The 14,612-nt window shown below is 42.7% G+C and overlaps 2 protein-coding genes across 2 annotated transcripts; both read left to right on the forward strand.

Annotated features, from left to right (window-relative positions):
• The first annotated feature begins 409 nt into the window (after window positions 1–409).
• On the forward strand, window positions 410–6,919 carry LOC130209218 (magnesium transporter protein 1-like). The gene is made up of 10 exons (XM_056438726.1): window positions 410–523; window positions 1,826–1,995; window positions 2,072–2,189; window positions 2,825–2,965; window positions 3,105–3,245; window positions 3,453–3,542; window positions 3,620–3,683; window positions 3,893–3,967; window positions 4,513–4,603; window positions 4,688–6,919. Exons 1-10 carry the CDS (start codon window positions 443–445, stop codon window positions 4,701–4,703), a joined length of 987 nt encoding a protein of 328 aa, XP_056294701.1. The 5' UTR covers window positions 410–442; the 3' UTR covers window positions 4,704–6,919.
• A 4,136-nt stretch (window positions 6,920–11,055) lies between these two features.
• igbp1 (immunoglobulin (CD79A) binding protein 1) lies at window positions 11,056–14,074 on the forward strand. Its single transcript, XM_056439393.1, has 3 exons — window positions 11,056–11,524; window positions 12,705–13,037; window positions 13,469–14,074. The coding sequence occupies exons 1-3, from the start codon at window positions 11,057–11,059 to the stop codon at window positions 13,739–13,741; spliced, it is 1,074 nt and encodes a 357-aa protein (XP_056295368.1). The 5' UTR covers window position 11,056; the 3' UTR covers window positions 13,742–14,074.
• The last annotated feature ends 538 nt before the right edge of the window (window positions 14,075–14,612 follow it).

Genomic DNA, 14,612 nt, shown 5'->3' on the forward strand with positions numbered 1-14,612 from the left:
CACATATTCTTTAAAAAACAAAAGATACATTTACAACTATTTATATACTAGTCATTTTTAACAGTCGTCTCGGCAGCTGGAACTTACAGATATAACTTGAATAATGTCTGAGTAAAAATGCATCCATAAATTAATATGATTTAAAAACATTTTAAATTGGCCAACACGATTCGATTGTTTAGAAACTTTAGATATTTCAAATGTGCGCACTTATTAATTAAGCTGACTAAGATTAGTTATTTTCCTATTTTTATTTTAGAAACTTATATAATGAAGAACTGGAAAGTCAATGTAATCGTTGAATTGTATATTCTCAATAAAGTTGGAAAAAAAGGAAAACGGAATCACAGACAATTGTCTGTGATTGGCTGAGAGGTGACCAATGGGAGGCTGACAGGAGATGCACGTGTGTGGTCGGCAGCGGTGTGAACAGTGCTGCAGAATGTTTGGAAACATGTTCCTCTCGCTGTTTCTCCTCTTTCTTTTATACAATGACCCCGCCGAGGCGCAGAAGAAAAAAGAGGTAACATGCCTGCGGTATTGGAAAAGCGGAGAAAGTTGACACAATTTGTGTGGAATACTTCCAAAGTTGTCTCGTCCGTGTCAATCTTAAAGCTAAGCTAACAGCAACCATAAATGAGCTAACGAGAACGTGTGGTTTTGTATGGCACTAAGGTTACGTAGGTTTCAACCACTAAGACTCCAGACATAGCAGTGGTCGTAGACTTCTTATAGGACTGGCTACCATTAAACCACAAGTCTGAAATGCAGAGAGTGGACCCACTTCTAAAGACTCACTACGTTAGCCAACCAACGTTAAACATTGCAACCAGTTAGAGACCGTGCAGGAAGTGTAGACTGCTATAACCAGGACTGTGTTCAGTAAACTCCACTTCCTGTTTACTCTCTAACATGTTACTCCCTGTCGGAGCTCCACTAACATCCGCTGCTTCTCTTTTTCTCGATTAGAGATATTCGACATGGGGTTATGTAGTCCTGGTGGGCACATCAGCAGCTGGTGTGCCTCCCTGACAGCACAGTTAACTCGCCGTGGTTGATAATAACACGAGAAAAGGGCTCATGTAGATGATTCAGATGAAATATTCCTTATCTTAGTATTATGAATTGTAATAGCTTGTACACGTAGCATTGGGTCCAAGGCTGGAAATCTAATGCCATCAAGCATATTTTTTCAAACAAAGACAGGTTTTTACTCCAAAGACATGGTGATTTAATGCTCGAGCTGCAGGCTTTTATTGTCATATGCACTGTCACAGCCCGGCTCTGAGCCTGGGACATAAAATGGAAGAAACATAGGTAAACAAAATAAAAAGGGCATTTATTTCCCACAAGTTAACCTGGGAAGAGTTGCAAAAGGTCTATTGTTAAAGAGTCTGCTCACAACGCACACAAAAAGAGAAATGCAAAGAAGCTCAACGCATATAGATAACACTTGTGACTTTTTAAACTCTACATGAATATAGTTTGTATTGCTGCATTGTTCTTATGTGTACAGATTGTTAAGCACTCCGAGACAAATTTGTGAAATTGGGCTATACAAATAAACTGAATTGAAAACTGAATTGTATCAATGCTATGTTTGCTGTGCTTTTATATTTGCAAACCAGCCGACGTTACCGAGGATTAAATAAAGTTTCTGGTTTGAATGTATTTTATACAAAACCTCTGTCTGTATGTATGTGCACCCTGATCCAAAGTATTGTATGAGGTTGTTAGTATCACCACGGCTCCGCGTCTTTCTCCTCTGTTCTCCTGTTTTTGCATCTCCCACCAGCAGCTGTCTTTATGTCTGTGTCTTGTATAGACTCTGATGTCAGAGAAGGTGACTCAGATGATGGAGTGGGCCTCCAAGCGCTCAGTAATCCGGATGAATGGAGATAAATTTCGTCGCTTTGTCAAGGCTCCTCCCAGGAACTACTCGGTGGTCATCATGTTCACGGCACTGCAGCCACAGAGGCAGTGTGGGGTCTGCAAGTAAGAAGCATGAGTAATAGGCTTTTCTGCTGTTTGAATTCTTATCTGTGAATTGAAATGCATCTTTTCATTTCAGACAAGCTGATGAGGAGTTCCAGGTGCTGGCTAACTCCTGGCGTTATTCTTCTGCCTTCACGAACAAAGTCTTCTTTGCAGCTGTCGATTTTGATGAAGGATCAGACGTCTTTCAGATGGTGAGACATCATCTTGTTCACCAAGACGGAAGTTATGCTTTATTTTGTTTTCTAACAATTTGCCATCCTTTCATTAACACCGAACAAACAGGACTGTGTCATTGAGGCCTGAGTCTTACCAGACATTGAACCAACTGATTTCACTGATCAGACCCTCCCTTCACATCAGGAGAGCTCGTCAGCCAAATGAGCTGCTTTAGTTTTTGGTTGGACTGCAAACCTTCAGTCCACCATGGCACATGGTTGGAGAGCTCCTGGGCACTGCAGAGGTGCCCTTGAAGCAACTGTGGCTCAGTAGTGAGCAGGGTCGTCCAATCAGGATCAGCTGTTCGATCCGCGGCTCCGCTGGCCCATGTCCATGTGTGGGGCAAGACACAACCCCACAATTGCTCCCATAGCCGTGCCTATGGTGTATGAACATGTGCACATGTTAGTTATTCCTGATGGGGAGGTGGCTCCTCCCATCAGTGTGGGAATGATGTCATGTCGTGTTAAAGCACTTTGAGTGGTCAGAAGACGAGAAAAGCACTTTAAAAGTACTGATTTATTTACCTTGAGCAAGGCACTACTAACATCTCAAACTGTATGTCTATGGATCCTGTGTATTGATTGTATTTTTTGTGTTTGTGTTGCAGCTTAGTATGAATTCTGCGCCGACCTTTCTTCACTTCCCATCCAAAGGGAAACCTCGCAAGACTGATACCTATGAGCTGCAGGTCAGAGGCTTTGCAGCTGAGCAGCTGGCGAGATGGGTGGCCGACAGGACTGATGTGCAGGTAACATACAATTATTTGATCAACTATTGTGTTTGCTGTGATGAAATAAACCAATAACCTCTTCTCTGAACTTAACCATCGCACTCAAACACCAGGATGACGGGATCCTCTGATGATTATAGTCCCGTTTGTCTTTCAGATCCGTATCATTCGTCCCCCCAACTATGCAGGGCCTCTCCTGCTGGGCTTCCTCCTGGCTGTGATTGGAGGACTGGCGTATTTGCGAAGACACAATTTGGAGTTTCTCTTTAACAAGAACGTCTGGGCCTTCTCTGCACTGGTAACAGGCTACGCACGCACATGAATGTAATGAATACAACACGGCTTGAAGTTAAAGCAATAATGCGTGGCCTGACAACAGACTGTTGCGTTTCTGGATGGAAATCTCTCGAGTGTAGAAGAAGTAGAATAGTCTCTCACCTCAGTTTCTATGAATGAATAGACCCTAATGATTATATGTCTGTCTTGTTTTTTCTGTGTGCGTCAGTGCTTTGTCCTCATCATGACTTCAGGCCAGATGTGGAACCACATCAGAGGACCACCTTATGCACATAAGAACCCCAGCACCGGCCAAGTGGTAAGACCGTAACTCGCTGTTCACATTATATGCGCATTCACATCATTATATGTATGTAACTGTTTGTGTGTTTTCAGAGTTACATCCACGGCAGCAGTCAGTCCCAGTTTGTGGCCGAGACGCACATCGTCCTCCTCTTCAGTATCCTTCATACTTTCCTCAGTGGATCAGACCCACCGTGTCGGCTCTGCTCCGGTTGCATTGTTCTCGACTCCTTTAGCTTATTGTTATTTTGTTTCTCTTCAACCCACACCTCCCCATGCCTGGTTGGTTGTAGCGGTTACCGTGCAGTGCTTTCAGTAGACCAATGTAGGGCGTTATGCAATCACTGCCCTTAACCCTACTGTCAGATGCTGCTGTTACCTTGGGAATGGTGCTGCTGTGTGAGGCTGCTACCTCGGACCTTGACATTGGAAAGAGGAAGAGTACGTGCACACAGACACAAACTGATTGTTTCTGATTGTGGTTGGCCGGCGGCCGGCGGCAGTCCCCTGATAAATAAACAAAATACACTCTCATAAAGTCATAAAAGGGAAGTAAGACTGGATGCCGTCTGAATTCAAGTTTCTCACCTTCCCCGAACTCAGAGTTGAACAAAGAAAAAATAATAAAAGACACAGAACACGTCTCGGTTAGTTCAGTTTCAACAATCCCCAACTCTTGTTCGGTTAAAATAAACTCTTAATTCACAGAGTTGGATGATAATATGTTGTTCGTATAAAAACAGCTTTTATAGATGAAATTGATGTAGCGCATGGTACTTTTAGAGGTGTTGGTAAACCTAGCCATTTATGAGAACATTTGACTTCCTTTGTGTTGAGCACTACGTCTTTGGCTTTTTGCAGTTTATTACTAATCTTGAAAAGTAGAGAAGAAAAAATTTGCTGAGAACCTTGCTGATGATGAATAGACAAGCATGCATGTTCATTCATCAACACAAGATCAGAAATGTAATGTGTGTGTGTGTTAGTTATGTGTGTAGCAGGTATTGGTCTGGTGGTGCTGTTCTTCAGCTGGCTGCTGTCAGTCTTCAGAGCAAAGTACCATGGTTACCCATACAGGTAGGGACAGAGACGCAATCTGGATTCACCTGCTCCCACTGGCTGGTTCCCCGTTGGCTTAATGTCCTCTTGTCTCTGCTGCAGCTTCCTGATGACTTAATGCTGACCAGCATCCTCCAACTTCACAGCTAGTATGAACAGGAAGCTCTCCAAAGTGCTGTCAGCCGGCCGGGTGCTGCCAACGGCAACGCCACATTTCTCTTTTGCTTTGTCTCCTCATCTGTTGAGCCAAAGGTGTGTGTGCACATACACACTGTGCCTTCCTTTTACAAAGACTCATTTGCCAACAACAGAGCCATCACCAGTGTGATTTCTAAACTGTCTTGTGCCAGAAGGTGTTTTCTACATTAGAACTCTGGAATCGTTTCCTCGTCCAGCTGTTCCTGGACACAACTTTCAGTCTGTTTCTTTCTGTTTCAAACAGGCCATGGGCTCTCTTCTTTTTGTTTGGGTGTGGCTAAACTTCAACCAGGATTTTACATTCATGGATCAGTTATTTCAGAAATCCAGGGTTTAATTTTGGTAACCTCATATACGGGTCTTGTAATATCCTATAAATGTCCTTGGAAGTTTTCTAGAAAGAACACGTTATGGCGCTAAATGTAGGGAAAACATCTGCAACAGCACACAAAGTACGTTTTTAAGAATCAACCAATCTAAATAGGTCCCGTTTAGTGAAGTTTAGAAGCAATTGTTGATTAGAGATCCATTTAAACACAAATTAATATGCATGATTTACTGGAAACGCTGTTCCTCATTGTTGTTGAATTGTACGCTCACCTGTGATTATCCAAGCACATGGAAAGTCATGTTGAGCTGGGCTCTGCTGCTGTGCACTGGATGAATGAAATAATCATCAAATCTTCCAATTGAAAACTGTCCATTTTCCTATTTATTTTACCCAATTATATAATTCTTTCTGGGACCATTTCTAAGTATTTACAGTTGTGATTTGTTTTTTCTTGGCAGTGGTTGGCTAGTTGCATCACTGAAGCGTGACACCTGTGAGGTAAATAAAATATATAAATATAGGATAGAGTTCTATTTTCCACTTGGAAGCAGTAACGCAAATCAACGCATCTTAGAATCGATGAGTATAGAAACATGAGAACTCTGTTACGGTCTAGACCTAAGAAAATCTACTCTACGGATGAAATTTGTATACATTTAGTAAATAAATTAGGTTTGGTGATGAGCCCTCCAGCGTTACATTATTTTGTCAGAATCTTGTATCCATCCGTGTACATGCATGGAGAACTTGTTTCGATACCATATTAGATGTTGGTAGACAGCAGCACATTAGTCTCCTCTACCAAACCAGATGAATGAGATGGCTCTTAAACAGCATGATGCAGTGTGTGGGTCATCCAGCTTGTTGGCTTGTTTACAACAATCAGCTTCCTACTGTTGGTGTGCGTGTGCCTGTCTACCATCTTTCAAGTGACCACTCTGCTCATGGGAACTGTAGTATTTAGACCAATTTACCAAACCAAAGGTACGTAAAAAGTGATTTCATAGTTACAAATTAAAACTACTTCTAAGCAACGCTCGTAACATAGCCATATAAACGCTGTCTTACCATCTTGTCTTCCTTTGCTTCTGTGTTGAGCACTGAGGTCATCCTGCAGTGCCTTATACTTGCTGACAACGTGTATGCAATAATAATGGTTCCATGTCAGATTATTTTAATAAACATCAAGGCAGTCTGAACTGCAGCTAATTTAATCCATCAATTATTCCTCACTACTTTGCTCAGTGTAGGACAGAGTGACAATACAGGATTCAAATGAATGGCTACTATGTGATGATGAAATAACTTCTGTTTTTAGTAGTTTGGGTTTTTAACATAACATTGTTTGGTACAAACCTATATGGAATTCAAAAGATAAAATACAAGTAGATGGAGGGATGCGTTTGATAAAATGTACTAGCTGCCCCAATTCATTTTCCTTTTTCTAAATGAGAAATTGCAAATTGTAGAAACAAACTGATGAATTTAAGTTGTTTTTGGATTCATCAAGTCACTTGACTAATTCATTTTTTTCACATGCACTTTGGATTAAAAAAAACTTCTTTTCAACTATAACATTTTTGTTGAAATGGAACTAGCAGATGAAAAGTTAACTTTTCACACTTCCTGGTTTCCTTTATTAAGAAGTAATAATGAGAAATGTGCAAACGCATTCATTAGGATACTAATCAGAAGTATACATCTCTTTCTGTTATGTGCTTTAAATGTCTGGTTGCTAAATTTGTACCAGGAGAGATTTTCGATTTGAGATGATTATTTCTAATATTAAAGTGCCTTAAATTCGACTGTGGGGATCTCTTCCTCATTTATTATTTATGATATATAAAATATCTATGATGTAAATATTTCATAATGACTGTTAACTGATCAGTGATCTGATGGTTTTCTCTCTGGCTATAGCTCAATGCCTACTGAGCTGTTTCTGTGTGTGTATGTATTATGAATATTGTATATTGTTAGGATGAAATGTGTTGGCAGCTGATAAGAAAGTGTCTTCACCTTTTCATTTGGAGAATCTTTAGACAGGTCATTATGTACCTGTCCATCATTCTACTGATATGTCAGAAAGGCTCCATAAGCACTGCTTGGAAGAGTAAAATGAGAGTTGAATGTCTCTCCAAAGAATGAACCAATATCACTGCAGTCACAAAGAGCCAAACTCTTTTCAAAATGTATATTACATTTCAGAAAATTGTTGAACACCAGATGTGATGCAGCAATCTCGAATGTAAACGCGTTTTTAATTGTGGTCCATTTGAACTAGTATAGCCTACAACAGCGGTCCCCCAACCTTTTTTGAGCCACGGGCCGGTTCCGTGTCAGAAATTATTTTCACGGACCGGCAATATAAATGACGTCATACAATTATACGAAGGGCATAAAGTGCCAAAACTACAACTCATCATTACGCCGAATTAGTGTGAGCCGTGCGCTTGTTTACCTGCAACGAGCCGCTAATGGAGACGGCAACACAGACGCTGGCAAAGAAAGCACAGAGGCGCCTCTACTTCCTCCGGAAACTGAGGAAAGCAGGGAGCCCCCCATCCATCATGTGCACCTTCTACCGCGGCACCATCGAGAGCATCCTGACCAACTGCATCACTGTGTGGGGCGGAAGCTGCACAGACCACAGCAGGAACGACCTGCAGCGCATAGTGAAGGCAGCTGGAAGGATCATGGGTGCCTCACTCCCCCCCCTCCCATCCTTGCAGGACATATACAACACCCGCCTCACCCGCAAAGCGACCTCGATTGTGAGTGACCCCTGCCACCCCTCACACGGTCTCTTCAGCCTCCTGCCCTCTGGGAGGAGATACCGAGCCTCCGGCTCACACCGCCAGGCTGTCCAACAGCTTCATCCACCAGGCGGTCAGGAAGCTGAACTCTCCCCATCCTCCCACTCCGTCCTCTCTCAGACTCACATGTCTGAATGCTGCTAGCACAATTTATGTTGTCTATATGTTTACATGTTTTTTACTATTTTTGCACTTTATGTTGTCTATATGTTCACATGTTTTTTACTATTTTTGCACTCTATGTTGTCTATATGTTGCACAATTCACTTTATGTTGGACAGAAGAGAAACGCAATTTCGATCTTCTGTATGTTTGCACATATGGAAAATTGACAAATAAAACTGACTTTGACTTTGACTTTGTTTGGTCCGCTGCTCCTAACCGAGTTCTGGTCGCTGTCATTAGAACACCGGCAGAGTTGTTGTCGCAAATCAGTTGTGCGACTTTCTACATCATAATAGTTTATTTGAGAAATTTCAATCAGGATTTAGAAAACACCACAGCACCGAGACAGCACTGGTGAAAATTACAAATGACCTCTTAATGGCAGCAGATAAAGGACTCATCTCTGTCCTGGTCTTGTTAGACCTTAGTGCTGCATTCGACACCATTGACCATGACATCCTGTTACAGAGACTGGAGCAGTCGATTGGCATTTCAGGCACGGCACTAATTTGGTTTAAATCCTATTTATCAGATCGATCACAATTTGTATTTGTAAACGATGACGCCTCGATAACCACCAACGTTAATCACGGAGTTCCACAAGGTTCTGTGCTTGGACCAATTTTATTGACCTTATACATGCTTCCTTTGGGCAATATTATCAGGAAACACTCCATAAACTTTCATTGTTATGCAGATGATACTCAACTATATTTATCGATAAAACCAGAGGAGAGCAACCAACTCTGTAAAATTCAAGCATGTCTTAAAGACATAAAAACATGGATGACCTGCAACTTCTTGATGTTAAACTCAGACAAAACCGAAGTAATTTTAATCGACCCTGAGCACCTCAGAGATCAATTATCTGGTGATGTGGTTTCTGTAGACGGCATTGCCCTAGCATCCAACACCACTGTAAAGAATCTTGGCGTTATCTTTGATCGGGACTTGTCCTTTAACTCCCACGTAAAGCAAATCTCAAGGACTGCATTCTTTCATCTACGTAATATTTCAAAAATCAGGCACATCTTGTCTCAAAAAGATGCAGAAAAATTGGTTCACGCGTTCATTACTTTGAGACTGGATTACTGCAACTCCTTATTATCAGGCTGCTCTAATAAGTTTCTTAGGTCCCTCCAGTTGATCCAGAATGCTGCAGCTCGTGTTCTCACTAAATCTAAGAAAAGAGATCACATCACTCCTGCACTAGCTGCTCTGCACTAGCTGCTCTGCACTAGCTGCTCTGCACTAGCTGCTCTGCACTAGCTGCCCATGAAATCAATAATCACTTTTAAAATTATTCTCTTAACCTACAAAGCCTTGATTGGTGATGCACCATCATATCTTAAGGTGCTTGTAGTACCATATTGCCCCACTAGAGAGCTACGCTCACTAAATGCGGGACTACTTGTAGTTCCTAGAGTCTTAAAAAGTAGAATGGGAGCCAGAGCCTTTAGTTATCAAGCTCCTCTTCTATGGAACCAGCTTCCACCTTCAGTCCGGGAGGCAGACACAGTCACCTCATTTAAGAGTCGACTTAAGACTTTCCTCTTTGACAGAGCTTATAGTTAGGGCTGAATCAGGTTCACCTGGTCCAGCCCCTTGATATGCTGCTATAGGCTTATAGCTGCCGGGGGACGTTTTAGGATGCACTGAGTACCTATCTCCTCTTTTTTCTCTCCTTAAGGATGCATTATCATCTCTCAATCACACGTTACTAACTCTGCTTTCTCCCCGGAGTCCTTTTGGCTTCACGTCTCATGGGGTCATCGGACCTTATGAGACGGCATAGATCCTATCTGCCTGATGGATCATCGAGGTCTGGGTCATGGAATTCCTGCTCATGACTACGCCACTGTCCTGTTGAGACTCCGCCCACTGTTGAGACTCCGCCCACTCCTCCTCTCTACCGCCATCTGCCTGATGGATCGTGGAGGTCTCCATCGTGGAATATGCCTACTATGAACTATTCATACACTCTGTCACATTCATTGAATGCATTTAAACTCTAAATCTGTCCTTCTGTACACATTACATCTATTGCACCTGTCCATCCTGGAGAGGGATCCTCCTCTGTTGCTCTCCTGAAGGTTTCTTCCCTTTCCCCCCCCCCCCCTGAAGGGTTATTTGGGAGTTTTTCCTGGTCCGATGCGAGGTTTTGGGGCAGGGATGTCTATGTGTATAGATTGTAAAGCACTCCGAGACAAATTTGTAATTTGTGAAATTGGGCTATACAAATAAACTGAATTGAATTGAATTGTTGTGTGAAATGTCCCTGAACAAATTTTCTTCTAGCTCGGACGGGCTCGATTCACCGGGTGGGGTTGTTTACAAATGGTTTGCAGGTCTATTCTTTTGCAGTCGGGTCTTTTGTGGTTGGAGTACCGCTCAAACTCTTTTAAAAGCCTCTTCCACCCGGTCAACGTCTGAAACATGTAGAATATTCCGCTGTTCACTCGCCCACACAGCAGCGACTTTATCGGCCAACTTGAAAACAGTTGTCATTTCCCTGAAGTGACAGAATTCATTGAGCAGGTTGAATATGTTTTAAGATTCTTTGTCACTGAAATGTGCTGCCAGCAGAGGGTTCGGCGCGTGAGACTCGCCTGCAGCGATAAACCCGAACTTTAAGACTCCTGAACACGGCTCAGACGTACACACGGGTGTATCCGGTCCTTTTTCAAAATAATATATTTTTCCGACTGATTAAAAAAAAAAAAATTACAACTTTTTTTATTCACTTTTTCCGCGGCCCGGTTCCAACCAAGCCGTGGACCGGTACCGGGCCGCGGCCCGGGGGTTGGGGACCCCTGGCCTACAACATACTGAACATACGTGTTAAAATATGTTGACCCTTGGAGTGTTGTTCTAGTGCTCGGCCTGTAGTGGGCAGTACACGTCATTGAGCCAGTACGACGCAAACAGACGAAGAAAACGGAACCCGGAAACTACGGCAAGATGGCGGAATATGAAAACACGAACGATGTTTCGGCCGCAGAACCGTCTAAACTATCTGACCTGCTTGAGCGTGGGTGGAAGATATTTGAGGAGGTAGACGTTACAAACGAACCACTTGCCTCTACCAGTATCCAGGTCCAAGTCAAACGCGGTATCGGTATGCTGGAAGAAGCGTCCAGAATGGTGGCCCTGCTCGAGCTGTTCAGCCGCAACGAAGAGCTCGAGGAGATAGCGACCGCCGACCTGAAGTACCTGCTGCTGCCAGCTCTGCTGGGAGCCCTGACCATGAAGCAGACCAGCCGAGACAAACGACTAGAGATAGTCAGAGCAGCCCGGGCTCACTTTATGGACTTCTTGAAGAGATGCAAAGAGTACAACAGCACACACTTTGAACTACCACACGTGACGAATGAAAACGCAGGTCCGGATGAGGAGTCAGGAAATGGATCGTCTCTAGCTACGCTAACGGTAAGTGGCTAAGACAAGTGATGTGTGCGCAAATGTTATTTAACATTACCACTGGATCACTTAAAGGGAACTGCGCTGCTACGTTGTTGTGCATAACAATGTGTCGAAACGTAGACTCACCATAGCGTTAGGTGTATGTTAGAATAAACCATAAAAAGCAGTAGCTGTTTGCAAATGTTGAATCACCATCATCACCAGCATCATCAGCATCATCACCACTAACAGCAGCAGTTGCCGAGATCAGTGTTGCTACATCAGCTCTACAGTTGCATGTCCAACCACAATTTAAAAGCAGCCCAATTTAATTCAAAACATGCATTGCATGAGCGTGAAGTGTTGTCTGTCTATATAACAGTTATGTGCGCTGCGATCACAAGCAATTACACCTTGTCCAGGGTGTACCCGCCTTCGCCCAATAACAGGTGGGGTAATAAATGAAGTAATAGCCACAGAGGTGATATCTAGAGGCAGAGCAATACAAAATAATGCATATCTATTTAAAAAAAGTAGGTGAGTTCAGCCGGCTCCCGCCTCCCCATTATACCCACATCCTTAACCCCCCTCAAGAGATCTTTGAGAATATGTCCTGAGTCCGGACTTTGCAAGACTGCTTCAGCTCCTCTGTCAAAAGGACAGATAGGAGAACATTCCTGCCCGCTGCTATTAGATTTATAATAATTCACCTCTGGCCACATCCTCCCCAAATTTAACATTAATAAACCTTGCACCGCTGTCGCTTTGTACTTGAGATACTTTAATATTGATTTGTTTTTTTATATTTATATTCTTAAATGTCCTGTTATTTTTGATGTATATTTTTAAATAATGTTTTGCTTCTGCTTTAAATAATTTCCCCCTGGAGATAAATAAAGCAGATATCTAATCTAATCTAATTCACCAGTGTCTGCCTTCATATTAAAAAAACACTTTTATTGTGAAGGTCATGCAGGAAGTATTCAGTTAATATTCATTCAACAGTAGTTTTACACCTAAACTCCAACTGACCTGACTGAGCAGAACAGAAAGTAAAGGAATTCATCGTGGTTGGTGATGTTATAACAGTGGAAATTGTAACAAGAAAGTAACTTATAAAAAATTAGTCTAACAAAGTGTCGGCGCTAGCAGCATAGTTTGAAAATGAGTCTGGAGTCTTAACTGTGATGTGTGCTTCTTACTTCAGCCTAAACCCTGCCCATCAGACCTGGTTTCTATGGCAGTACATAGACAGGCTAAGATCGAGCGGTACCGCCAGAAGAAGGAGCTGGAAGCCAGACTGTCAGATGTACGAAGAGCTGTGGACAGCGGACAAGCCGACGACGAAGTCAGCAGAGATTTCTACCATCTGAATGTCCGGAGATGGGTCAATGTGTGTCTGGAGGAAATAGAGAGCATTGACCTGGAGATTGAGATACTCAAGAATATGGACGTGCTGAAGCAGGGAGCCGAGAAGAAGTCAGCTCAGCCAGCCAGGCCTCCCATGAAACCATTCATTATCACCAAGGACGCTGTTCAGGTGAGACTTTGGCTGGGAGACAGGCCAGCTGGTACTGAACGGGCCATGTGAAGCAATATGTTGACAACTAGCAAGGAGAGCTGCTGGTGATGGCATACGTAGCATATAGAGTAGAGAGAGACTGATCAATCTGCCAGTTCATTATAAACTGATATTGGCTTAATGTTGATAAATCAGTTTCTCTGTAGTCATTGACGTAGAAGAAGAACATTTTTGAACAGTCAGCAAAGTAAATTGTGCTCAAAGAGAAACTATCATATCCCTCAGTGCACATTCAAATAAACTTAATAGAGTAGTAAAACCAAGGTGAACAAAAGATTTCCATCAAATGTGGCAGGTAACAATTTAGACACCAAGCAGCAGTACTGGTTGTAGTTTCCTTAACATGCTGTGCAACAATGTGTAATAACATGTGTTGATTTAATCCACAGGCTAAAGTGTTCGGGGCTGGTTACCCGAGCCTCGCAACCATGTCAGTAGACGAGTGGTATGAACAGCACAGGAAACACGGAGCGATGCCTGACCAGGGTATTCCAAGTAGGGTCGTTGTGGAGAAGGACACCGACGCAAAAGACATGGAAGAAGAAGATAAAGAGAAGAAGGCTGAAAATGATGATGAGGAGTCTTTGCTGAAAGCCAGAAACTGGGATGACTGGAAAGAAACTCATCGCAGAGGTTATGGAAACCGCCACAACATGGGCTAGTCTTCATGTCTATTCTGATCAGTCCAGGAAGTGAATGGACGTTCCTCACAACTCTGATCCTTAAGACTGTTAGTATGAGAAGGTCACCAAACCAAGAAACACACCGCCACCAAGCAAACCTGTTGAGCTCATTGACACAGCAGCTGATTCACTGATGTTAGTCATTTACAAAGTCGGGTTCAACAGTCCTTTATGGTATCATGTTTTTCAGTGAATCTTTCTAGATATTTTCCATATGATTGGATTGAAGAAGCCAGCCATGACTGCAATGTTTCTGATTTGTAGTGTTTCCCCTTAACACTGTCATTGGAAAATAAAGAGACTGAAAAACCATGTAGTAAGAAAATCAGTGTACAGAAACTGGGAAGAATCTGTAAATATATCGTGCATTTTTTTTTCTCACTCCAGTAACACATTTTTGTGGGTGGGGATAGCCATTTGCCCTACAGTTTATTTGACTGGATATATTTTAGTTAACAAAGACAGGTCATCAATAATATGTCATATTTTTACAATAAAAGAAAAAGTAATTACTCATTGGTAAAGACTCAGCAGCAGCTGGGAGCCAACACCTACTTCACGGCTGCTGGAGGCCCAGACCGTACTGGTGGGCCCGCTTACAGGAGAGCCTGAACCAGGACTGCCGAGAGGACTGTCAGACCCTGCTGCAGTGAAGTGGGAGGTTTTCTCAAGTGACTGAATCTCTAACACTTCCATTTCCGTCCAGAGGGAGCGCCAAAAGTCTGCTTGGTATTTTGCATTTTCGGTCCACCATGAAAAAGGCTCACAGGTAGTCAAATTATTCCACATATAAATGGGAAACCATCGAACTAGTGGCATGTTCTAACAGGAAAGGGATCAACACAACCAT

Source organism: Pseudoliparis swirei, chromosome 19 (assembly GCF_029220125.1).
Source record: "Pseudoliparis swirei isolate HS2019 ecotype Mariana Trench chromosome 19, NWPU_hadal_v1, whole genome shotgun sequence".
NCBI classification, from domain to species: domain Eukaryota; kingdom Metazoa; phylum Chordata; class Actinopteri; order Perciformes; family Liparidae; genus Pseudoliparis; species Pseudoliparis swirei.